Source organism: Melanostigma gelatinosum (genome assembly GCF_949748355.1).
Source record: "Melanostigma gelatinosum genome assembly, chromosome: 3".
Taxonomy (NCBI): Eukaryota; Metazoa; Chordata; class Actinopteri; order Perciformes; family Zoarcidae; genus Melanostigma; species Melanostigma gelatinosum.
The window spans coordinates 5,153,413-5,180,265 of record NC_136636.1 but is presented as its reverse complement, the minus strand read 5'-3'; the positions used below and the strand labels follow the sequence as shown (position 1 = coordinate 5,180,265).

Here is a 26,853-nt window from a genome sequence, read left to right as displayed (position 1 = left end):
CCGTACCACCAACGCTGTATCCAGCTCTCTTCATACATTTTGTTTTCTGTCTCCATTACTGGCAGCCGTCTGTTTCTCGTCGTTTGAGCGGACCACACAAGGTCGCCTGAGACACACTAAGTTCTGATGCAGCATCTCGCTTTTGGCAGTTTCTCGACATTTTTCATTGAGAGGAAATGGCTCTTCTTGTTTTCTTTGGTTCTGTGGAGGTATTGCTGTGTACCTTATGCTGGTTAACTCGGAGCTTGTTGTAGTTGAAAATAATGTGTTTTCACTCTCACTGAATGCAAAAAAAGGTCACTTTAATTGATACTGTATGCATATGTGGTGAAAATTCCCTGTTATCTTTAGATATCATGAGCCATCAGACGAACACAGAGCGCCGGCAATGCAATGTAATTAATGTATTAATGGTGCTTACTCTGCTCAGGCTAATGGCCAGTTATAGGACCAGGGTACCATTTAATGGGCCGTTTTCTTCAAATTGATCAGCCCCCATGGTTGGACGTCATTAACTGCGTGCCATCCCACACGGCAATATGCCTCCCATGTAACTGATGGTCATCGTTGGCTGCTTTGCATTCAGCACTTTTCTCTCAGCCTGATTTAAAAACCCAGAGAAGTCTCCACTCAGCAGCACCATGTGGTTTTAGAAGTAGATTCTCCCACACTAAGTGTCTCTGCATTTTCTTATCACATCCACCACTTGTAAAAAGAAGTGACGCAGAGGAGGAGGGGGGCGGGGGGGATGTAGCACTATGTCACACCGTATCAACCGCATTTCACAAGTACATCCAGTTAAATGCATCACTGGTGCAAACAGGACAACATCCTGCTCACAGAACAGTGAGAGCTGTACGCTGTGTCAGACTTCCTCTCCGTTTCAGCTCAGACTGCACCGCCAATTATCTTTTACTGTCAAATGAACCAATCAAAAGCAGGAGAGGAATGAGTGTCACCTGGCTTTAGGGGGGGGGGACATCATTCTAAGAGTTGCTGGCTGATACACGGGGTCTGGTACTTTCAACTTACCGATTGTTTTAATTGGTGCTTTACAGTTAAAACTGTGCAGGGTGAAAGGAACAGCCAATTATCTTGTCAGAGGAATGCGTTTAAATGCAAATTCTATAAAAGTGACATGAAATTTGACAAAAAAAAAGAGTTTCTTCTGAAGCGTTGAAGCTTTAATCGATGGTTTTATTGTTTGTCGGTAAAAGGAGTAGCTTACAGTGACAGACCCACCTTTAGTCAAGTTACCGACTAAGTGGTGAACACAGTGGAACATTCAGCAGCAAAAGACCCAGATTCAAAAAGAGAGGGAACCATTCACCATGTGGCCAGCGACATGGCATGATGTGAAAATCGGAAATTGTTCAGCCATTGGTGATTGACAGTGAGTGAATCCAAGGGGTCAAAGGAATCGCCAACCATTTCAACTGAAGCAGCCCGTTCTCGGACCCAACTCTTCAAATACGGCAGATTGGTCAGTGACTCCAAACGACCAAACGATGGCGCTCTATTCTCTATCTCGTGGTTACGCCGGCAGTAAAGGAGAAAGGTGAAGTAGTATAAAGGGAGATAAAGTCTGCGTGGGGTGAAGGTGGGTACACAGGACTTTAACCCATTCATGTCTCAACCCAAAAGTCAACGCTGAATAATTGTAAGTTCCAGAACATTACATCACGTTTTGTAATTTGACTGCGTCGTGGATGCAACCCAGTTGCTTCACGTTTCTGGGTTGCGTAACTTTGGAACAAACCCTTATTTGAACCCAAACCATGATCTTTTCCTGTGAAAACGGAATTATTATTATTATCATTAAATTAACTTATTTTGAAAAGATAGTTTATCCATGTGACAAGCATGAATTGACACATGCAAAAATGACACACGCAAAACGCCATATTTGAGTTGACAGTGAGAAGGTGTTGTCTAAAGGGGTGCAAACCAAACCCCAGAGGAGAAATATCTGTTTTTTAGCGACTAAGTGCTGCACTACATTCACCAAGTCTGACTTTTCCTTTCTGTCTTTGGGTTTACAAAGCCAACTGCTGTAGTTGGAAACAGGATTGTTGAGAGCGAAACCGTAACAAAACAGTGAGTTGAAAGATGCTAAAACGCTCTGTAGAGCTGAGGGCAACTGCAGAGTCCTCTGCCAGTTAACCTTTTTTCATCATTTTTAATCTTATTATAATTATGGGTTTGTCATCTTGAGTGACTCCTTTGAAATTACAGACAGTCATTTGACCGATTGTTCGTATAAAACCCGGTGCAGCTTTAATTGTTTACATATGTGTGAAATAACGCAAACATGCCTGCGTCTGTATATGAAAATAAGAACCGGCATTAAACAAAATTTCAATTCCTCAGTTTGCTTGATTCTCTGACTCGTAGGTGAACAGAGCAATTTACAGGCCCCCCCCCCCCCCCCCCCCCTAACAATCAGGCTGTCGCCGTTTCATATTTACAGTTTGCGGATTCAGCAGAGCATTCAGATCATTAAAATGCAGCGTGCTTTGATGACTCGGTCCACCCTTGATTTCCCCCACTACCTTGCTTTCAAGGGCACAATTTCCATATTTGCTTGTTATTTAAATGTCAAGTTGTGTAAGGCCCTTCTTTTGGAGCACGTGTGGCCATTGTATAAAGGGCATGAAGCCACTGTTGTCCTAGATATCTCCAAGTCATGTGCGGAATTAATCACTCTTGAAATCCTATTACTCGTCGCTGTGATCTGCAAAGAAGCAGAAGTTAATTAGAGGCACTGAAAAATGTTTCCTGCTGTGTTAGTCACTTGTCTGTGCTGTTAAGTCAACCCTACTGTATGCCACACGGTTGGAATTTTACAATGTGTGCCGAGCAGCAGCTAAAGCAAGGGATCTGTGTGTCCTCTGCATATTTTATGAGCCGTTCATCCGATGTGCTTCACACCTAGGAGGTATATTGCTGGGGACAAAAGGGCGTGCAGTATTGAAGTAGATGCCATTTGGACACAATAAACAAGCAAACAGTGATTTGTGCAGCAGTGGAGTCGGAGCTTCACACACTTTCAATACTGGGAGGCAAGCAATAGGTTCTGATCGGCATTCAGAACAGACTCGCCCCCAAACAAGAACGAGCTGATGCTATGGTTGTAATATAAATTGTTTGTTTTTTTAAACAACAGGGTCTCCATCTTGGACAACGGTAACCTTCGGGTATGGAATGCAACCAAGTCTGATGCCGGCCTCTACACCTGTGTGGCAAGAAACCAGTTCGGCGTGGCAAGCAGCACAGGAAGCGTCACCGTCAAAGGTATTTCCTTTTCCCTCTTAACATTTCATCACAGTCCCTTCTGCAGTTCAGTCAGCAGGGACCCTGACCAAGAAAGTACTGGACACCTTTTTTCAAACGCATGTTTTTACACTGACAGCACGCAGATAGAGTTGCTTGATGTTTTATTCTGCTCCTCGGAAAAACTTGTTTCAATTTCATAAATAAATCATGAACAACACAGAGAGCAAAGCCTCCAACCACTTCGTTCTCTCCGTCATGAGCAGCGGGGCTTTTTCTCTGTGCTGTCGTCACTGGAGAGGCAGACACACCTCGGTTGCTATGCCTGTTTGCAGAAGAAGTTCTGCTCACTGCGTCTGTGCCTCCAGTCCTGACGGAGGATATGCTGCGTGAAAAGGTCCTGATGGTGTCGTTAGATCATCTGGGCTCGGGGATTGTATTCTGCTCTGGCGCTGTGACTTATGTCAAGAGACCTTTTTTTTTTTTGCCATCACTGAGGGTGTTGATATTTAAAATGGTATTGCAACTGGCCTTGCTATATCAGATCACTTCTGTGTTTTGTGTGATTTGTCTATTACTTCTAAAGGTCGACAGATCGACAGTCGTTGAAAGGCAGCACGTCGGTGAGAACACTGGTGCACTGCGGAGACTATCTCGGCGTGTTCTTCCCTCGCTTTGCCCTCTGTGAATGAGCTTTAACACACTTTAAATTACAAGATTAAGAATGGCATTGCCATGTCAATGCACCTGTGAGGGTTAAATCACGCTCCGGCAACAAAAGCACCACGGGCAAATGCTGAATCAATAGTGCTGAGAAGGGAAGGCGGAAAAGCCGAGCACAAACGGCGAGAAACCAAAACTTCAATTTCACCTTAAACTTACATTTTGTGAGGAATTTGGGCATGTCTCCCTTTCGACAACCTCTCATTTCACTGCAGCAGAGTCTGACAGTCTGCCCTCCTCGGTCCTGGTTCCGGTTCTTCCGTGCTTCCCTTCCCTCTCGGGTCCCAGCAACAGCAGCGTGGTGTCGGAGTTGGCTCCCAGCAGCGGAGCAGCGAGGCGAAGCTCTGCTTCTGGCACCGAGGAGGAGACGCTGCTGTCGGGCGCAAAGCTCTCCGGCTCTCGCCAGAGCTCCGACTGCAGGTCGAAGGCGTCTCTGAACGTGGCAGCCGGGTCGCTGCCAGAGGCCCCGCTGGAGTCTGAGCTGAAGGAGTTTCTGATCAACCTTCGTGCCGTATACAGTTCTCAAACCCGATTACATTAAGAACTGTCATAGAAATAGCCAACATTCTCACTGATTCTGTCTTGTTGGCTTATTTAAGTCAAATAGAGGCATCAGTATTAAATTCAGACTGTTTCATAACCAGTAAAACGTTCCTTGTAGTAACTTTAAAGTGAAACTTAAGATTTATAATGTAGAACTTAGAATGACTCAGCAATCCCCCCCCCCCAACCCCTTAAATGAACTCCAATGTCATGCAAATCAGTTCCCATCTACATCCACAATGGTACGATTTTATGCTATTGTCTGTAGAACCGCTCAGCCGACTTCAGTTCATTCAGAAAGCAACTGTTCGAGTCCTAACAAAGGCTGAGAGAGCTCAACACCGGTTCTTATGTCTCCTCCAGCGTGTCAGAAGAGTGTTTAAAGTACTGCTGCATGTCTATAAATCTCTCAATGGCTTCGGACCAAAATGCTTCTGACATGAACCCTCGCAGCCTTTGGGGGCTGCTAAATGGTCCCAGAGTGCAGATTAAACCCGGGGGAAGCAGCGGTAAGTCACACAGAGCTGGAACGAACGTCCAGGGGCGGTTGGACTTGCACCAACTTCGACCACCTTCGTATCCAGGTTCAGAACTTTTCTGCACTACCTTTGACCGAACCTTAAACATTCATCATGAACGATCTCGCCTTCCTATCCCGTAGCGATGTTTCTGTTCTCAACCTTTTGATTTCCTTCATAGAGGAGTTTCTACGCTAACAGATTTCATGTTCATGTTTTTATGCTGTTGTCTAAAAGTGTAGCTCATTGGCTTTATTCTGTGCACACCGCTGTTTTCCACTGGGAATAGTCGTCTCCCCTCCTCTAGTTCCTGGGGCATTTGCTGACACATTCAGTGAACTACACCCTCACGTCGACCTCCTTTTTCGCGGAGGTTACACAGTTCATTTGTGTTGTGATTATTTGTTCTGCCTTGACCTTCCTCGTTGGCTGGTTGCATAGATTCCTAGAATCGTTGATCTCAGTTGCATTGGCCTTAGGGATATAAATTCACGCCTCATATTTCACAGGGTTTGGTATCGATTCTCATGTGTATTTCAACAGATTATTGGAATATTTGCCTCACATCTTTCAGACGAACCAGACCGCTGCCGCTCCTCGGTTTCACTAGGAGTAGCACATTCTGAGATGTCAAGGCAAACCCTTTGAAAGGATTGTGCTGGGAAAACCTTTATTCACCCATAAAGAATACGGTTCAGTGTAACCGCATGTACACAACCAGCAGTGCTGAGGGCACCTTTCACCTGTAAGGCAATGAATTACACACGGTCAAGAAAAATCAAAAACTAATAAAGTGGTGCCAAAATCCTTCCAATTCCCTGACCATACAAGAAGTGCTGTATGTTTTCCACCACTCTCTGCAGTTAAATTATTTCTTGTTCCGGATTTGTGGACAAAGGTTCAATCCATTTGATTGACTTTCTTCTTCAAGTTAGCAATCTGTAAAATCCTTTGAAATGCCGTGTCGACAGCGCAGCAAGAAAATCTGTCTCGTTTTTTTTTTTTCTTCATCCAAGTAGTATTGATAGAAACCTAAATTATTGTAGGCCCCACACATACTAAAATCAAAAAATGGATGAATGTCAGTGTGAACAACGGCAAAAGGAATGTCCTGTATCGATACAGTACCGTGTCTCCTTTTCAACCAGAAGATGCATCGCATCATGAAAATAAATAAAGAAAACTAGATCAGCCCTTTCTTCCGTAAATCACTATCAAGGCATGTTTCCCTTTTCTGTTGAATTATAAAAGACAGATTTCATATGTTATAAATGCCTGAAAGTCAGCAGCAGTCAAGGATGTGGGGAGAGCTTAGAGTGCGCCTTGCCGCTGATTATTCGGATGCCTCGCTCTGCATCCGATTGACGGGTCTTGCCTTTCTACAAAAAATAAATAACGATAATAATCAGTAACCTTTGCAGAATTGAAGCGAGGAAATTAACGATAGTGCGTTTGTACCTTTTGCACGTGGACGTATTCACCGCTGTGAAAAAAATGTTCGGAGCGCAGAGCCGGAGTTCAAGGCATAATACAAAGCACAGCATTGCTACACCCTGCCAGTTACACTCTCACACTCTCCTTTTACCCATTTATCACACACTGCGAAATGAAAACGGTACAGACCCCCCCCCCCCCCCCCCAGCCAATCAGTGTGCATGGGTGGGGGTGGTAGGACTCTCTCTCTCTCTCTCTCTCGCTCTCTCTCTCTCTGTAGGTTCAGGTTGATGGCCTTTATGTGATTTTCCAATCAAGCTGCAAGGGAACACACAGGCGTATGTCTTCTCAGCATAAAGAGACGGCGCCGTTATCCACTTGTTATTTTTTTTTTGCGAAAAGGAATATGAGTTTTATTTGACACCCCTCTCTCACTTCGCTTCCTTTCCATCATCATGTGTTAAGGCTGTTTTCTGCTGCTGACGTTCGAATGCTCCCGTATGTGATCTCGTGCCTTGCTTGTCACAATCGATATTGTTTGGGAAATGGGACGGGGTAATTCAGATGCATTATTTCAGCGGATGGGAAACCCGTTTCGCGGGGAGAAATGTGCGTCGCGGGAGCGGCCCTTATGGGAGACGACAGTAGTTTATTCAAATTGACTTTGGTGATGCGAATGCGGAAACATACCTTCCAAAAGGCGTTCGGAGTCTCCTGCTGTGAGAAAGCCACCTCACAAGCAGCGGTGGAGCAGTCACAACAGATGAGCCCTGTTAATGTCCCCATTATTTCAACACTGGAGGGATATTAGCAGATGAATTGCACTTGATTATGGACGTGCTCCCTGAATTTTGATCACGCTGGAGATGAGCGGTTGCAATTAGGGTTGCCTCCGATCACTACAGATGGTCAGCGGACTCAAAAGTTCTGAGCTCACACTGCGTTCACTTCTGTCTGCCTCTGTTAACCCGGAAGGCAATTCGTCTTTCCAACACTGTGGCACACCTTCACAGCCATTTGCCCTCGAGGTGTTTGGAAAGTAAAGATGAAACAAGTATGTTTTGTGTAAGTGGTGATTGTATCATGTTTCCACTCGTATTCATGGTATTTGACAAGGGACTATTGGATGGATTCCTTTAGAATTTAGTCCACACATTTATGTTCTCCTAAGGATGAATTAAAATCGCGTGGTGCACCCTTAACTTTTCCTCTAGCACCATCATGACTTTAAAATTGTAATAATTATACTTATACTGTACTATAATACTTCCATAGATGTTTAACCATGTTATTTATAAGCACTTCTGATAGAGTATACTGGTCAATTTAATCTTGTTAGATAAAAACAAAATTATCTGGGATTACATGACATTTGATGTCACACAAGAAAAATTGCATTTTTTTGTGATTTTGGCAGGTAAGACAGAAGAGGAATCGATTCCTCTGCTCAGCTGCTTGATGTAAAAGCATTCCAGTTCTGTATCAAAGTCTGGGAGGCGCTTATCAAAGCAAACCCTCTCGTCCGTGTTGACTGCCAGCAACTGTGTGAGATAAATGCGATGTGTGACTCCTGACAGCCACACAGGAAAACAATGAGCAGCCATCTGTCAGTGATCACCAGCAGGTCGCTGCAGATGTGCGGCATGCACAGCCCTACGAATACAGTATGGAGTGCGCATCTTGTATGCATCTGTTGAGCGATGTACACGGGCTTTTATCGCAATTGAAGCTTTTGTCCTTGAAAGACATTTGATTTGGTGCTTTGGAAAATAAGTGGCATTCAAAGGAGCGCGTCGGAGGAGTCTGTGCTGCGTCGATGAAAGCCCTCTGTGCTTTGTTATGAAAAGGTAGAAAAACTGATTTATTTTCATGAAGGTCCCCACACTTTAGTCCCAGAATGCACTGCGGATTGAAGAGCTTTTTTTTTCAGCATGGGATCCATGTTACGGTGATTTACCTTCAGATAAATGACATGAACTTCAGCCCGATGTGGGCCGTTGACCTGCCAATTGAAAAACAGTTTCCTCCACAAGTTTGTGCTCGTCTTGAACCGAAATGCCTCCGCGTCATCTGCGTGAATCTCAGTTTGAAGGACTTGCGGGGTTGGTTGGTGAATCTCTTCCCTGGTAAATTTGTTTCTAAAAATCCTTGGATCACGGGGCCCGTGGCTCCTTGATGCCGTCCTCTGTGCATTGTTCAGGCTCACGTCACTCGCCGACGCGGCGTCTGTTTGCTCGCTGTGTTTTCTGGTCAACTATCTATCTGAGCTGCTTCTATGAGTGTTCCCACTGTGAGCCGGTGTGGGTAAGTCATCTGTTTGGCCTCCCTCGGTTTCATTGCCTTGTTGTTGTGTAGGGTTAGTAATCCAACTTGATGTTGCTTGAACAATAAGACATTCATCTGTCTCATTCTTTTAAGCACAATGTTGCGGGTCTTCATCTTAAAACCTCTATCAGACCTCATATAACGCAGCTTTATTTTCTCAAAACGTCTCATTTTGAAGCATGTCATTCTTTCTTCGGAAGGTTTTAAGACTTTTAATTCCCAATCATTTCCTAATTTCCTGAAAAAAATACAACCGATCGACCCTTTTCTGACATTCTAATGTTATTAGTAAGGTCTTGACAAAATCAAAATCATGTGTTTGTGTTTATAAATAGTTTTTTTCCACCAAACTTTGTGTTAAAGATAGAAGAAATGTTCAGGTGAACAATAGGACTTTGTTTGAAGAACACAGTCTGTATGAAATGTGATGAAATGCAGCCACTCAAAGTCAAAACTCACATTTTTTTTAAACAATCTCCTCAATGGCAAATCACATTGTTTAAAACCTTTTTCGATGGACAGCTCTTTTCTTTGTATTCATAACAGCCAAAGTAAACGCAAGTATCATCAGCACACGCATATGTTTTGGCTTTTTGAATGTAATTTGTTGACCTCCGACACGTTCACCTTGACCACTTGTTCATTCACTTCACATGACACACATTGGTTCCGACAAGTTGAATTCATTCACGGTGGATTATTCATGTTAAACACTGTGACGCGTAGCACCAGGTGACTGTGGAGGACGTACGAAGTGAAACGTGTCGGCGGCGGTTTGACCCGCCTCGGCAGCACTTCCCTCGGTGCTGCCCGGTCTGTCTCAGCACTATCTCGTCTCTAAATTGACCCCGTTAAGTGAGTGGGTTACTATCCCCTCGCTTCCAGTGGCAGCAGGTAACAAGGCATTATACAAGCCGGAAATCAATCAAATTATACTCAAGAGCCCAGTGTGTGGTTGTGTAACCAACCTTGGTTGTCCATATAATCTGTCACAAATGATGACAGAGGAGGGTAATAAGGGAGCATATTCCCATCGTTGTCACAGTCGATACCTGGAGGCAGCAAGAGGCCGGGCAGCTCACACCGCGTTGAGCCAAGCTCATGTTAGGAAAGTGGCAAATACACCAATCCTGCTGGAGAAATAACACGTTTACAGTACGTTTCCATGTTGCAGATAGGAGCACATTTTTATTTTCATTGTGGATCAAAGTATTTCCCGATGGATCCTCCCTGATCCCTTTGTTTCCTCCTGTTTCCTTCTCCTCGCATCATGAGTATCGTCATGAAAACCACTGCAACACAGAGAGGTGTGTTTCTTCGCCTTCATGGTTTAGGTTTTCTATTTCCTGCACTTGTTCTACAAGGTGTAGTCGGCCTTTAGAAAACAGAGCAGACAGAGTAGAGGCGGCCCCTTGAATACCTCCTGTGTGTTATTACCACGTTTTTACTGCACCGCCATCGCTCGCCATTTAGCCCCAGCAATAGAGGACTGGGTCTCTCAGACACACCTTCATTGTATATGACAAAACCTACCAGCTGATAGCATTCTCGGCCTGATCTCAGAAAACGGCCAGATAAATCACAGTGCGTGGTGGTGGCGAGTGTGTGTGTGTGTGTGTGTGTGTGTGCCGTGGAATTCACTCTGGATGAAGACTGCACTGCCGGCACTTTCTACATGAATCTATGCCTGTCCAGGGATCATTTGCCATGGTTAATTTAGTCTGTGTGCTCAGAGTGGCAATTTCAACCAAGTAATCATAGCACCCCCAAGAGGGAGACGGGTGTTGTGCACTCTGAGAACAAAGCCTCTCCCACTCATCTCGCCTCTCTCATGTCCTTCCACCTTCCTCCTCCGCCGCCTCACACACGAGTGCAGATAAGCGACGCTCGCCTTATTCCCTTGCGGTGCCATTATAATGCACTGCAGGCTTGAAAAGAGAGGCGACGACTGAAAGAAGTGCCTTGCTGCTGTTTGCTGTTCTCCTAGCGGTGCGTATTGGGAATTTCGGGGGCGATCGAGAGAGAGAGAGAGAGGGGGGGGGGGGGGTGATTCCAGGCTGAGCTGTCAGTAACACATGGAGGCTTCTCAGGATGCAGGAGAGACACGTCTCTGAGTCCCCACAGAGACGAGCTCAGGCCGACTAATACCAGTTATTGTAGCCGCGCGCCCCAGTCTGCGGTGTGCTCGGTCCCATATATCCTTCCATGAACTGAGTCTGGCATATCCATAAGGATGATGGAAGGGCTCGGCTTTTGTTGCAAAGCCACTTCCCGTGCTGAATTGTAATGCCTGTAAAAAAGCAGGGGGCAGAAAAGTGTGTTTTGATCAAACGTACATGGCGTGTGATTTCAGAGCCGACCGCCATCACCACCCTGCCATCCACGCTGGACATCACCGTGGGGGAGAGCGTGGTCCTGCCCTGTCAAGTGAGCCACGACCCGACCCTGGAGCTCAAGTTCACCTGGTTCTTCAACGAGCAGCTCATCCACTTCGGGAGCCACGGTGGATTTTTTGAAAAAGTGGGAGGCGTAAGTCGATAATCTCTCATGTTTTTTTGCCAACCTGCGAGGCTATAAGGCCTCTGGTTGTTTTTTTAAATGCTGTGTTGCTGTTGGAGCAGTTGAGGAGATGAGCGTCGCCACGATGTCATGATAGCTAATGCGGGAAATGGACATTTTCTCTCTTTAGTAATGGAGCAATTTCATAAAAAACAACGATAGCATCACAAAATAAAATAAATCAGCATATCAAATATAAAAACATAACTTTAGCATAAGAGAATAAAAGTAACATTTGCAGAAAAGACATAAAAGTGACAAGTAGCTTTGGAATGACAAAATGAAAGTAATGTTACCATGACAAGGTAAAAGTAATATTAGCATAACTAAATATAAGTAACTATGCTAGATGTATGCCAGATATGGTACGTAAGTGCTAAACCGCATTAGATCTGCTGAGCATGTAAAACTGTGCCAACACACAATTTCTGTGAATTCAAAATGTCATGAAAAGAGACTCTGCACAACAGTGAAATATTATCAGCGTAATGATGTGATGCAGATTCCATCTGAAGCCATCAGTCTGCACCTCTATCAGCTGTCATCAAGTCCCACACTGAACCTTTAAATGATCACCTAAATGTAGACATTTTGTAAGGTTCACCAATAACAGTGTGAGCTGCCTCACCTTAAAACGGCTCTTTCTTCCTCACGCACTTCCTGTTCAAAACTATATCACCACCTCATTAAAATCAGGGTCTCTGATCAGCACACTGCATGCAAATTGCTTACTATAGTAGGTTTACTTCTTTGGATATTGAGCATTTTCCACGCATTACTTTTGCGATATGTGCAAAAACCTCAACGATGATGTCGTTCAGATGCCCCGGTTTTTACACCACGTGTGTTCCGATGACCCGGAATACACAATGAATAATTAAGAATCAAACCATATTGTGGTGTGTTGAAGAATGCCCATTTCATTAGTGTGACTGTGCCCTTTTGCGACATAAAAGACATTGATTTATTTCCCAGCCCCTTCAGAGACTCCATTGAATAAAGGTCAAGAGGTGACTGTGAAGATTCATTGGTGCATCAATATTGTCCCGTTTCTCTATTTTACCAGGGTCATAATGAATTCAGCCGCAGTGCAGAGGGAATGTTTGTATCAAGTGTGTTATTTATGGGAAGGAAAATTGCTGCCTGTGGTTTATTTAAAAACTAAAATTTACATACACACCCTGCAACCAGTCTCAGTCAGCCGCTGTATACTTTCAGAGGTTCGCAGCTCACATCTCAGCATGTGTTACGCAGGCTTATTTTTTCCTGGAAAAAAAAAAAAGATTCAAGGCTCCTTCAAAAACTGCAGGCACAGAGAAAAAAAAACAATCCAGCGCTGAGTTGTCTTTCCTGTTTCTTCTATGATTCAGTTGCTTCTGACACCATAATTTACAGCCTCACTAATGCATTGCTTCACATCTGCACTTACTTTGATTGAGCTACCAGACACACTCCAAAGTATTCTCGCTGCCATTGTGTCACAGCCTTCTGCGCGTCCAATTTATTACACAACCTGCTTTGCTCTGATGAAATGATAATGAAGGAGTGTGAGATTGCAATTAGAGGTAGAATAAAAGGCTCCCTTAAAGAACGAACTGTCAGAGCAGCCATTAGGCTGCTCCTTCACTGAAACTGCTGCAGCAAAATCAAGCGATTTGAGCAAGTACATTTCTGTAATTATAGTGGTAAGAGAAAGGCATGCAGTGTGCTCAATATAGAGCGGTATTTACAGTATGTGGCCTTTTTAAGGATATGGAAGGGAAGGCTGCATGGGGAATTATGGATTTATTTTTCAAAATACACATACATGAGAATAAGCTTTGCGTTCAGCTGGTTTTGTTCCCATGTGGCCGGGAAAGTCGGTATTGTTCTTGAATTACAACAGCTGGAGGCTTACCGTGTTGTTCATGGAACTCTGTGCATGTGTGTGTGTGTGTGTGTGTGTGGGTGTGATTGTGCATGTGTTGAATGACAGCAGCATTCGGCAGGAGACATTATGATTCGAAACATCCAGCTGAGGCATGCAGGGAAGTACACGTGCGCCGTGCAAACGAAGGTGGACAGCATCTCCATCGCCGCCGACTTGGTTGTCAGAGGTGAGCCGCGACGTTCCTTTGACCACCTTTCCCTTTCTCTGAGAAGGGACATGCTTCCATTTGGAAATGTCCACTGACCCGATCACCAGTGTTTCAAACCAGTTCAATAATTGATCATTCACCTACTGCTGAAGAAGGAAGGGAGCTTGTTAGTGATCAGCGTTGATTTATTGTGACTAGTTGTGCCTCGCCGACGAAGAAATAAAAGGATAGAATGAAAAGGGAGGCACACCGAAATCTCTCTCTCCGAGGCTTAAAGGAAATTTACTGTCTAATTATACCAAATAGCTCCCAAAGGTTTCACTGACTTCGCTGCAGTAGCTGCAGGTGCTAAAACCACCGCCACTCTCTCCACCATCTTCCCATCTCCTCCTGATTTACATTCCCCCCCCCCTTCTCTTCCTCCTTCCTCCGTCTGTCTCTCTTATCTTCCTCCCCTCTTTGCTGCCTGGCTATGCCATCTATCAGGTCCCCCGGGGCCCCCCACCAGCATCCATGTCGAAGAAATCACTGATACCACAGCCTCTCCGTCCTGGAGGCCTGGTCCCGATAATCACAGTCCAATTACGGCATACGCCATCCAGGCCAGGACACCGTTTTCCCTCGGGTGGCAGGCTGTCACCACAGGTAAGCGCTCTCCAACCAGCCGTGGCCTCCTCCAATCACATGGAGGGGGTCCGCTCTTCATTCTGCCTGTGAGGATATTGGAGATGTAATTTTTACCCCGGCCCCAAATGGTATACACTGTTGTAGCATGACCATTGACCGCCATTTTATCGGACTCCTGGGAATCCTGAAACGTGGATCTCATCCCGATGATGGAGCTTGTTGCCGTGACTGCAATTTGATAGTGTGGTTAAGTGATAGCGCCGGCGTAATTTCCCCCCCCCCGACATCCTCTTAAATGGAGCCCAGCATTGACGCGTGATTGGTATAATGTGCATTTATCACGTACGGTATAGCTTGTGTTATTGATATTTTTGGAAAATGAAGGGCACTTTGAAGGCCTCATTGATTTACCACATCAGGATCATATGTTTGAAACATAACTACATTAAGACCTTGCAGGTAGACAGAGCTCCTCTGTCGACAGAAGAAAATGGCTTTTTGTCATTTCCAGTGCAACACGAGAACACGCACACACACACACACACACACACACACACACACACACAGTGCCATATTACACGTCTTACTAGAGAGTACCCGCTGATTAGAAAGTTAATAGTCAGTGTATTTCCTCACATGCGATCTTTTTGTGTTGTTGTCATGTTTGTGTCCTTGTGAGGGATTACGACTGTCCTATGTCCCTGTGGTGGACTCCTACCATGTGTGTCAGCCTGGAGGTCATTCTGCTGCTGATGCTAAGCTGACACACACAAACAGTGAAAACACACACACACACACACACACACAGTTGTTTGAGACTGAAGGGGGCACTGTGTGTTTTGTACCAGTTCCCGAGGTGGTGGGTGGCCACCGGCTGACGGCTACAGTAATAGACCTGAGCCCTTGGGTGGATTATGAGTTTCGAGTCCTGGCAAGCAACACCATCGGGACCGGCGAGCCCAGCAAGCCCTCCAAACAAGCAAGGACAAAGGGGACCTGTATGTACCACATGACCGCAAAGAACACTTCCCTTGTTGCTGTTTGTTCCTCCCTTCCAAAGCAATGATACCATACCTTTACTTTCTTAAAGGAAGGAACAATTTCTTGCTAAGAGTCAGATGATAAGATCAATACTGCCCTCATGTGTGTCTTATGATGAAGATACAGCTCAGGTGCTTATCTTAGCATAAAGACTGGAAAAAGCTAGCCTGACTAACCCTATCAACAGAACCTATAATAAACTCAAGTTACCTCTCTCTTCCGTTTTGGGAGCAGCGACATGGAAAATGATTACATGTGGCTTTCTCAGCGTCGTGTGAAGTCACGCTGAGCTGATCTGTCTTCTTCCTCTCCAGCTCCGAAGGTCACACCGGCTAATGTGAGCGGAGGCGGTGGCAGGCGCTCCGAATTAGTCATCACATGGGAGGTAAGCGAGCCTGCTCTGGACCCCCTCACCCGTGGAGGAGGGAGCCAGACGTCATTGTTCTCTGTGGATCCGGGCCTGTGTTTCATTAATAACAGCTGAACGGCTTAATGTATGGCATTTCATTGTTAAGAACAGAGAGGCAATAACTGCTGCTGTCACCCGAGGGGAGAGACAAATGCTTTTGAGGTTTCGATAAGATAATTAAACTCAATGGTTCCTTCCAAGTCCCAACTTTTTTTCAAATAGTTTCTTTTTCTCTTTCCTTCTTGCAACGCCCGTGAATATCAGTCCAGCTCCAAAAGCTTCTATTTATTCCGGCTGCTCAAAATCATCAGGCCCCGCTGTGAAGCGTTTTTCAGAATCAGTGTTGATGTTCCAATATGCGAGAGTTCAATTGAAGTCTAACTTCTGCTTAACAAAGCCGCAATTCTGCCTCGGCTCTGAAATTTCCTGAGGCATTTTCCTGTGGAAGTAAAAAGCAGGGCTGCAGTGTTGCATTTTTAGTTTTTTGACTTGTGCTTACAAGTTTAATGCAGTACCTGTAGTGAGGCTGAACATTTCACTTTTATCCTGAGGATGGCAAAAGTGTAAAGAGCCGCAATCCCACCGCAATCTGCACATTAGACAATGAGAACACTGTACAGTGGTCTGATCTTGTGTCGGTGGCACTAAAGGGAAAATATATTAAGTTGCACATGTGACAAAACACAAGAAACTCATAGAATAGTAAAAAAAAAACACATTATTACGACACGCAAATGAAAATAGAAGAAAAATATTTGCCAAAAGTAAACACAAAATACTTCCATGGCAATGATTAGGAGAAAAAGAGCCACAATATACAAATGTGGATTCGTGGAGTTTGTTACATGTATTGAAAACATTCATTGCGCTGCCGGGTGTTCGGTCTGATTACTGAATGTAGCACATCTCTTGATGAGGTCGGTGGAATAAGTTGCAGCCCAGACAAGATATCAATATGAGTAAACAACTAAAAGTTGATCAAAACTGAAGAAACAATCCACACATTTGTGTATCCAATACCAATTGATTTTCACATATTGAAGAAAACTAAATTAATATGACTTTTAAAATGAAATTTTTCATTCACAAAAACAGTTAAATGTATCGATTTAAAAGTAAGTGTGAACAAATATGTACGTGTAAGAAACAAACTCATGTCATCAGCAGAAATGTAAACATTGACGAAGATGCAGTGATGAAGTCATTGATGATGTGGAACAAGGTTCCCAGAATTGACCCCTGTTGGACACCACGACTCAATCACACCATCAATCCATTCATTTACTTTTACAAATTGTTTTCAATCATCAAAATACTTTGAGAGCCATTTGTAAATGAGTTCATTGGAGTCATAATGTGATCACCTAACAATAATAACAATCATTTATTTTAATTAATAATTAATAATAAAATATATGATCCTACAGATGAAAAATTTGGGACTACAGATGAAAAATAGCCTTTTGGCTAACTCTGGCACATTTGCAGGAATATTTTTATTAATGTGCACTGTCCCGTTCAAATCAACCAATAAAATAAATGGAAAGCTCCAAAAGGAATCCTCAATATAAAAAGTCAGGGCTCACCAAAGGATCCAGATCCATACTGATACTGGCCCAGCGTTGAGATATCTAGCCGGCTAAAACAGAAAGAAGTGCTTCTTTATGTGAGCGTGTATCTCTTCGTGGACGAGAGTGAAGTGTTTCGGGTTAATCCACCAGAATGAAGTCTGCAGCTATAAATGTATGAGCCATGTTATCAGTCTGGACTACAGCTGAGTTTATGTATCATGCTGAGGGCACTGTGCTGTGTAATGGATGTGTCCAGTAATCGTTTTTGTGTGCACAGTATGTTATATTTGAGGCAAAGCATTGCCTCAAAAATGTGAAAGCCATATCTTTAATCCTGCTTTTAATCTTTAGTATTTTAAAATGTATTGCGCTTGAATTGAAGTGATGGATTGAGAGTTTTAAATCATATTTTTATTCACACAAGTGCATTAAAATTAAGTCTTTTATTGTTTTTTTAAAGAGCTTAAATTGTGTTTTGTCTTCCCCCCCCCTGCCCTGGGGGCAGCCGGTTCCCGAGGAGCTGCAGAACGGGCCGGGTTTCGGCTACGTGGTGGCTTTTCGACCCCACGGTGCCACGGGATGGATGCAGGCCGCCGTGCCGTCCGCTGAAGCGTCCAAATACGTCTTTAAAAACGAGAGCATCCAACCCTTCTCGCCCTTCCACGTGAAGGTCGGGGTGTACAACAACGAAGGGGAGGGCCCGTTTGGACCTGTTACCACCATCTACTCCGCTGAGGAAGGTGCGTGTCATTGTTTACAGCGTGCGACGGAGTGGCTTTACTCGCTCTGCCACGTTTAATGCTTGAATACATGCCCGGATCCACCCGGCATCTAAACAGTGGCAGCAGTGATCTAGCAGCCAGCACTCTTCTATCAGCACTTGCAGACGTCTTCCTCAAACCTCCGTCCCTCTGTTGTTTGAATGAAAGAAATGGCTTTGAAACTGCTTTGAGGGGGTCATCAAAGCTCGGTGTTACTTCTAAGTCTTTATGTGTTAACTCCAGAGCCTGGCCGAGCTCCCACCAGGGTCCGTGCCAAGAGCCTCTCTGCATCCGACGTTGAAGTTTTGTGGAAAGCTTTGCCCTGGAATGCCAGCAAAAAAAGAGTCCTGGGCTACGAGGTGAGCTACAATGAAATACCTTGTGTGTGTGTGTGTGTGTGTGTGTGTGTGCGTGCTTCCATTGGATGCAAATGTACAACATGGCAACTTCTGCTGTTAAGTCTTGTTCTTTTTTATTATTGATGAGTGTTTCAGGCTCATGCACCTCGGGCACATGAGATAATAGCTCGCTGCATGCATAATGGTCCAGCCCAGTCCCATGCCTGTGGGTTTAGTTGTGTTGCTCTTGCTCTTGCTGTTTACCTAAGTACTGTAACCACCCTGATTAGCGTACTGATGCAATACCCCGAGGGATAGAGCGTTTAGCTTCTAATCCGCACAACAAAGCAGTTGCAGACACTGGCTCTGCTCTCAGTTAGTTCTTGTCATTTTAATTCCGCTCATTATTGAAATCCAAGATGTGAACAAAGGCGCTGTTTTCCTCCCCGGATTGAATAAAGTGCCAGCGTTTTAAACTGTTGACCACTCAAAGTCAACAGCGGAGCAGGGCCTGAGTAAACCATTACTGTGAGGAAAGACAAATTATATTTGTGCTGTCAGGCGAGCCAGCTGTTTCAGCCATGACAAGCGGAGGAAGTGGAAGTTGATGGCGGGGGATTTTTGAGGATTCTTTTTACTCTTTGTTTTCCTTTTTCTATTTTTGACCTCACTCTTTACCACATAACTTTAGACCGTGACACATGTCTGATGAGCACACAAGCAGACCAATTCACATCTTTCATCCGGTTGAGTTCACACCTCCCGGTTGCCAGTGTGCACTTCATCGGCACTTCACCGGAAAGCTTTTAAGGTGTCCGTCTTGTTTTCTGCGTTCACGTCCGCGGTTCTGCCCCGTTGCTTTTCAGCTGAGGTACTGGAGTAGAAGTGAAAGGGAAGACACGGCCAGTGTGCAAAGGACTGTCGGAAATCAAACATCTACCATTATCCGCGGGATGAAAGGCAACACGGCGTATTACATCTCGGTGAGGGCGTATAACACTGCTGGAACGGGGCCTCCCAGCACCGCGGTCAACGTCACCACCAAGAAACCACGTGAGCACCAGATCTAATTATACCTGCCGGTCACTCTCTGACACTGTTCACAGTTTCATTGAGGTGAATGTGTTTTTCTGCTCTCAGCGCCCAGTCAGCCACCAGTTAAAGTGATGTGGAACACGTCAAACTCCAAGATTATATTGAACTGGGAGCAGGTCAAGGCGCTCGAGAACGAGTCCGAGGTCACCGGTTACAAAGTAAGCACTCAGTTGCTCGGTTTTATCAGAAAATTGTGTTTTACGGCTGTTTGCTTCCACGCGCCGGCTCTTGACTTGACCCCCACCGTTCGTCCTCAGGTGCTGTACAAGAAGAATCGACACAGCCGCCCCAACGTCATGGAAACCAACACGACCTCCGTGGAGCTCGCCCTGCCCACTGATGAGGATTACATCATCCAGATAAAGCCATTCGGAGAGGGAGGAGAAGGCAGCAGCAGCAGGCAGATCACCATCCCAAGGATACCAGGTCAGTGGAGAGATAGTTGAATAATCCACTCCCCTGCTGCTGTCGTGCCTGAGCAGATTAGCTCTCATCATCTCCAAAAGGAACAGAGAGAGTGGGGGAAATAATGCGATTAACGAAGTGAAATGCCACAAAGTCTGTGTGTTTTTTTCCCCCCACTCCGAAAACACACTGACATCCTCGTTCTCTCCCCGTACCGTTTCAGGCCCCAACGCAGTCGGCTCAGCATCCAAGGTCTCCACTCTGTCAGCCCTCAGTACAATAGCGCTGTCTCTCACAGCACGGACATCTTTATGACAAACGGCTCTCAGCAGACGTTGCATCTGATGTGGAGACAGCTCTACGGCGGAACACAAACACAGCCCACTCTGGTGTAACTAGATCCATTCATCTAGATTTTAGGGGCAAAAGGAAGAAAAAATAAATAAAAAATGTAATTAAAAAAAATACGCCATTGAGATGATAGGGAAGGAGTCCCCTTCAGCAACCAGGCTAAGTAAAGGAGATTGAGCGATGTCGTGGCTATGTTGTTACCAAAGCAGCTTTCATAAGAAAAAAAATGAAGAGAAAAATGTCTTATATGCATCTTTTTATATGACATGTTGAGCTTTTATAGATTTCTTCTTCTTTTTTTTTTCCTCAATCAATTGGATGTCCGTCTGGGCTAACTGGTGCGAGAACAATGAAGTGCATGGAAAATAACATCCAACGTTCCAGCCTGGAGGTTAAGAATGTGATTCGGCGGCGCACCGTTTATCTTCTAAAAATAAGGAAATACTTGTGACTTTGGTTCTAACAGACCAGAGTAGTTTTCTTTTCTTCAAGTGAATGAACTGTTAACTGTTACTGTGTTCGATCTCTGCATTTCTGTTTCTGCAATATGTCACAAATGTTTCATTGGGAGGACGACATCGACATGGGTCTTTGTCGTTATTGGTCATCTTACCGAGTGCTGTGGGCGAGCAGAGGATTGGCCTTTAACGTCGCTTGACAGCACATGCTAATGCTTTAGCACACCAGTAAAGTGTTAGCATTAGCAAACTGGATGAAGTCAGCCATCTTTAGTTTTTTCAAAATAGATTTCACCAATCAAGTGGACAGATTTCCTTTTTTTTGTCATATATATGTCATGAATCGTTAGAAAACGTAGAATTATAAAAAAAACAATATTAATTTATATTAATTTCCTCCTACATCAGATAATGCTAACTGGCACGAATGACGTATAATACGGTAGGGATAGTCCAAATGCAATACCCACATCCAATATGTACATTGAGTTATGAGTCTTTGTAAACTAGTCCTCCTAATATAGATACAAATAGTACTTCATGTTATACATTTCTTCCTACTTCATTCGATACCCATCATGTGAATGGAAGCATTAAGTTGCGTAAAATTAGCTAGCTAAATCCAAAGTAGCTCTCATCCAAAGCCCACTTATTGTGTTCTTCCAAATGTTTCCTTGCTGAGGCGCAGCAGAGGAATGCATTCAGTCTGTTGCTAGGATAATAAACTTACACCACTACGACGCGTACAGAGACACCCACGTGATTTCACCAACAGAAGAATGCTGAAGCCTCTTGGGAGCTTGCGCTGAACTGGAAATTACATTATAAGGAAGATGAGAAGGGATCGCTTCATGTACTAACTTGTACTAACTAAATTAAGTTGCTCAGCATACAAATGACATGGGGGGGGGGGGGGGGTGGGGGGACAATCTGTCCTTTTTATCATGCTGGATGCTAACGCATTAGCGCGTCATTTTTCTTTTGTGCCAGTCCTCTCGGGGAAGGTGACCAACAACTCTCAAAAAGTCGATGGGGTCCTTAGAGCCATCCAAATGATGGCTACTGACCTTGTTCTCAGAAATAGCACCATGCTGTTTCGGAGAGCATCTCCCCTGGGTTCTTCTTCTACCTTGGCCATTGTACTGCACTGCTGACCGGACCCTCGTGGCTGTCTCATGCTCCTCATCCTTTCACTCAGCCCTAATGTCTAGAGCTATTCTTTGCCTTCTGTGTGCCTCATCATATGTTCAAAATCCTCAGGTCCTTAAAGAGCCTTAACTTATCATATGTATATCAAAAACATTAGAAACAAAGAACGACGAAGCAGCCGCGGTGATGTTTACATGCTGTTGCGTAGAAAGATGTTGTACGTGATTGGGATCAGGTAGGGGGGGGGGGGGCAGCGTCTTTTGTGCGATGCCGAGGATACCACGGTTCGTTTGAATGGCATTCTGCTATTTCGCATGGGATATTGGCAATATATGAGGCCTGGTGCATTTTTATAGGTGTGTAGTCTTATTAAAAGACAATGCTGCTGATCTTTTTCCTTTCCCCATCGCCTCCTGATGCCATGTGTTACTGCTGTGCTAGAGGTGCAGTGCAGTCTGTATGTAGCTTGTAATCCAGTTCAGTAGTTTGTACTTTGAAGGGAAGTGTGCCGTAGGCTACTGGGTCCTGATCAGAATCATGCATCGAGAAATGTGTAATATACTGTTTTGTACACTTCAAATCATTTATATAAAAGAACCTTTCTAAAGAGATGATTTACTTGGTTTTTATGTAATAACTCTGTTTCATACTGTAGCTAACTGTTGCTCAGCATGACTGTACTTCTGTCCTCTCTCTCTCCTGTCAATCTGCAAATCGGCTGAATGGCTTTGGCAAGGCGAATGCATCTGAAAGGTTTGTGTGTACTGTGTGTGTACCATGGAGCCCCGTGTCTATGCTTCTGTCTCAGTCAGCCCCTCTGAGATGTACTGGGTCTTCTGGCTCCACATGAGGGTTTCCTCTGTTGCTGTTTGTTGTTTATACTGTGTTAATAAAGATTATTGATTTATAGAACAATGTCAAGCTCTGTGGGTCGATCCGTCAATACACAATATGAGGACTGACAAACAGGAATATTCTTTCACTCCACTGATTTATTATGGCATAGAAACAGCAAAGGACTACAAATTGCAACTGTTAGTCCCGACGGGTCAAGTTCCAATAACAATGGATCATATGCTTCTCATCATGACCTGCTACCAGCGACCTGTCAATCATGAGGTAGCCCCGCCCTAAAGCATACTCTGCTTTATTTGACTCTAAATGGACCATAATATATGAAATGAACATGCTGTATTTAAGAGGATTTGACACTGTAGCAATAGAGACCATAAACTCATATTTATAAGGTTTACCGAGGTAATATATCAAGTGAGAAGTAGTCATTTTCTCATAGACTTCTATACAATCTGACTTCTTTATGAACCAGAGTCGCCGCCCCCTGATCAGAAAGAATGCAAGTTCAAAGCACTTCATTGGCCTTACATTTCAAAACCAGAGGTTGCTGCTTTATTCGACCCTTCATGCGTTGTAGATGGCCTCTCCTTTCAAACTACACATCCCACAGGCTTTCTGGTAAACATGTGCAGTCTTAAAACCCAGCCTGGGATAACCTCTGATATGACGTCACCAGGGCATCATCAGGGATCATTTTCTAAGACTTGACAAAGCTCCTCCAGAACCACAGAAGGAGAATCAAAATAGATCCTTTGGTCCCAAAGGATTGTGAATCACCATATCTGAACGTGTGCAGACATGTCTGAATACATTCAAATGTGTAAAAACATCCTCAACTGAGTTCAAAGATTTGAATGTGTTCAAACAAATATCTGAAGAAAGAGTTTTCACCTTTGATTGTGAAAGGAGTTCTGTAGCTGTGCGTGACATTTTGTGAACAAACGAAGAAAAACTCCAACGTGTGAGTGCATGGAGAAGATTTGCACAAAGGTCACAAAAAAAGATTTGCAGTTAAACATCTTTATGTTTGTGGGTGGAAAAAAAAAAAGGTCCCAGATCATTTGATTGGATGTGTAAATCTCAAGTTTACACATAAAAACCAATCCTACAAGCACAAATCAAACCTGCGAGTACAGGTTTTGAGGCGGGCTCCCGTTCATCCCTAAATGCTCAGCGAAGGTAAAATGGCTCGACGTGTGAGTGATAAAATTCCCCGGATCGTCCAACCATCTGTGGGCCCATAAAGTGCTGCAGGATAAATGAATCCTTAAACCCAGAAATGAGTCAGCATCTTTGCACTTCTGCTTCCCTTGTCTCAAAGTCAAGAGGTTTTTTTAAATGGGTTTTTGGTGAGATGGCTGAAATAAGGTCTGTAGTTAACACAAGCTTGACAGATTTAAAAGTTTTGTTTTACGACATAGAATACGTCCGTAAATCATGATTATCGTATGTCGTTATAGAACAATTGAATATACCTAGAGTATGCATGAACAATTTCTTTAACAATATCATCAGTTTGGTATTCAATAAAAATATAATAAAATTGAATACAAAATGATATAGTAAGCCATAGGAGTCCTTAAAATATCATCGTACAGCGTGCCATAAAATCCCATTAAGAACGTGATGGTATAGTGTGTCAAAATGAGCTTAATGTCTCTCCGTGTATAGTATGCCTAAGAGTTATAAAATAATCTTTGCATAGTTCGACATATTATACGATTACTTTTCCGTCACTTATTTTGAAATACTATTCAATTACTTTTTACTTATTTTTCGACATACTATCATGATATTTTTGAGTCTTTTTTTTGATGTACTGGAATTATGACTTGATTTCCACATACGATATCGTTTCTTGAGCTATTCTGGCATACTATGACGTTTTATGGCATATATGTTTTTTTACACTGACATTTTTTGATTTTTTCAACATACTATATTCTCCCTTTTCAGCCTGTTTTTGACATACTGTAATATAACTTTGGACTTTTTCGACATACTGTGACTTTTTCATCACTTTTTTTTACATACAATTCTATGATTTTTCTGTGATTTATTTTTTACATACTATACTATGACTTATTGACTGTTTCATGACTTTTTTCAACAAAGTATTCTATAAATTCCATAAAAATATAAAACTTTTTTTTAAAATTTTCAACATATTATTCCATGACTTTTTTTTTTTTTTTTCTTGTGAATTTCTTTTACATAATATACTACAATTTTAAAATGATATCCCTGATTGGATAGTCAAATGAGATGTTAATCAGAGCTCCCCAATGGCTATTTATGAGGAGCGGACTACATAGGGTCAAAAATACATGGTTACAATACACTTGCACACATTTGAATGCAAGCAAACTAAATGTTTACTCTTGACCCTATTTTGATTCCACACATAACACACATTACACAACTGTCTTCACAGACTTGGTAATACTCCTCACGACCGGTAAACTGATCTCGGTGAAACCGGTGACGTCCTCTTTTAAGGAGAAGTGGACAAAAGTGGTAAATCTTCTGTGTACTTTGTGTCAGATCGTTCATGTAATCATACAGGAATGCTGGTAATCTGTGGCCTTTGACCGCATGAGTGAAGGTCATTTATATGTTGAGTGAAGTGAAGCAGGAAATACACTAGATGGCACTAACAGCACATACATCACTTCTTTACCTCTGTGTGCTGGTTTAAGCCTCCAGATGGCAGTGCAGGACATTTCCCTTCTGCTCCACTACAACAACACAATACAAACACAATGTATTACATACGATGAATTACTGATGAAGTAAACAAAGAATACATTTCCCCCACGGTCCACTTCAAAGTGCAATCCCTCTCCCCTGTTTCGTGGAATCAGAGACAGTGTTTGAATCATACGGAGACATTTATTTATGCGTGTATGTTTTGTATGTTTTCCATTTAGACTGAATGCAAATACAGCAAATACACACCACCAAGCACGAGGGGGAATGTAGAGCCAAAAGGCCCTGGAGAATTGAAGGTGGAGGCTAAACAGCAGCGCAGCTCGGTGCTCTTCAGGAAACAAAACAACCTCATATCCACAATCTGAACTCATCTGCTTTTCCATATTAATGGGGCCAATACATGTTGTCTGTCATCTTGCTGAGGACTCAATGGTGCAAAATCCAGAGAGACTTCTACGCCTAATGTCACATTCTTTACAAGACAATAATTCACTTTGTCAGACCAGCTCCTCTGCTCCCTGAGGGGAGAGGTCGGTTCCACGTCTGCCTCGTGGGGGATTGGCGGCGCGTTCGGCGGAGCTCTGATAACTGTGGCTGCATCTCTCATAACCACGACTCCAAACATAAGGCACCCGTTCATGAGACACTTCAATTGCACTGCTTCTCCTTACGACTGCACCTACTGCCTCACCTCTTGAGCCTAAAAACACATCCCTGCTCCTGACAATTTCTACATAGTTTACAGGGTACTACACAGAAGTATATATATATATATATCTACATATATATATATAGAGGCCCTCCATCCTTCAATGCACCACCTCACCCACAGCACACAGCGACTCTCCTGATGCCTACAGTCGTCCGTCTTCCATCAGTAGTGTGTCCGGTAGTACAGCACAGACGGGGTTTTTTTTTTTTCCAACAAGTTTACAGTACATGTATGTGCTGCTGTCAATGCAACAGTCCAGTGTCATATGACAATAAAAAAAGAAGAAATAAAAAAAAAAAATAAAAAAAAATGCAAATAATCAGTTTGTGAATCTCATTTCCTCAGACACATCATCAGCAGGGGTCGACAGGCTCAAGTCAGGGGATGGGAGGATGAGAGGATGAGAGGATGAGAGGATGAGAGGGTTGGAGGATGAGAGGATGGGAGGATGAGAGGATGGGAGGATGAGAGGATGGGAGGATGAGAGGATGAGAGGACGGAGGGCGACAAAGCCAAGTGTCGGGAAAAGAGCTTCCTTTTGAATACCGCTAACTCTGTGTTATAGGTTTTGGTTACGCTTGGGTTACACATGCGAGTTCACAGTTTTCTCCCTTTTAGAGGACACGAGCAATGGCTGCTTCTTGCAAATTCTTTTTTTTCCTTCTTTTCAAGCAGTGAGTGCGCTTCACCGCCTTCGGTTGACAGTAGCACAAAGTTAACAATGACATGGCTCCATCACAGCGGGTCCTTATGATGATTAAGTGATGCATAGTATATTATTAAAGGTCATCCAGGTTATTATATGCCGACGGTTCACGTGGATGGACGGCGCTCGGGGTGTCACACTATGAGTCTCTGTCAGGGGGGGGGGGGGGGGGGGGGGGGGGGAGCACAGTCCTCACATTCACCACTCCTA

General features: G+C 43.8%; 1 protein-coding gene across 1 annotated transcript in view; it reads left to right on the top strand.

Moving 5' to 3' along the window:
• The window catches only part of cntn4 (contactin 4), a 126,359-nt gene extending 103,784 nt beyond the window's left edge, over positions 1–22,575 (top strand). Inside the window, exons 12-23 of the mRNA XM_079265843.1 lie at positions 3,167–3,294; positions 11,170–11,345; positions 13,351–13,471; positions 13,940–14,098; positions 14,929–15,078; positions 15,436–15,506; positions 17,607–17,841; positions 18,106–18,221; positions 19,067–19,253; positions 19,341–19,453; positions 19,553–19,721; positions 19,924–22,575. Coding sequence (XP_079121969.1) covers positions 3,167–3,294; positions 11,170–11,345; positions 13,351–13,471; positions 13,940–14,098; positions 14,929–15,078; positions 15,436–15,506; positions 17,607–17,841; positions 18,106–18,221; positions 19,067–19,253; positions 19,341–19,453; positions 19,553–19,721; positions 19,924–20,015 — 1,717 coding nt within the window. The 3' untranslated portion in view covers positions 20,016–22,575. The remainder of the gene's footprint in view (positions 1–3,166; positions 3,295–11,169; positions 11,346–13,350; positions 13,472–13,939; positions 14,099–14,928; positions 15,079–15,435; positions 15,507–17,606; positions 17,842–18,105; positions 18,222–19,066; positions 19,254–19,340; positions 19,454–19,552; positions 19,722–19,923) is intronic.
• The last annotated feature ends 4,278 nt before the right edge of the window (positions 22,576–26,853 follow it).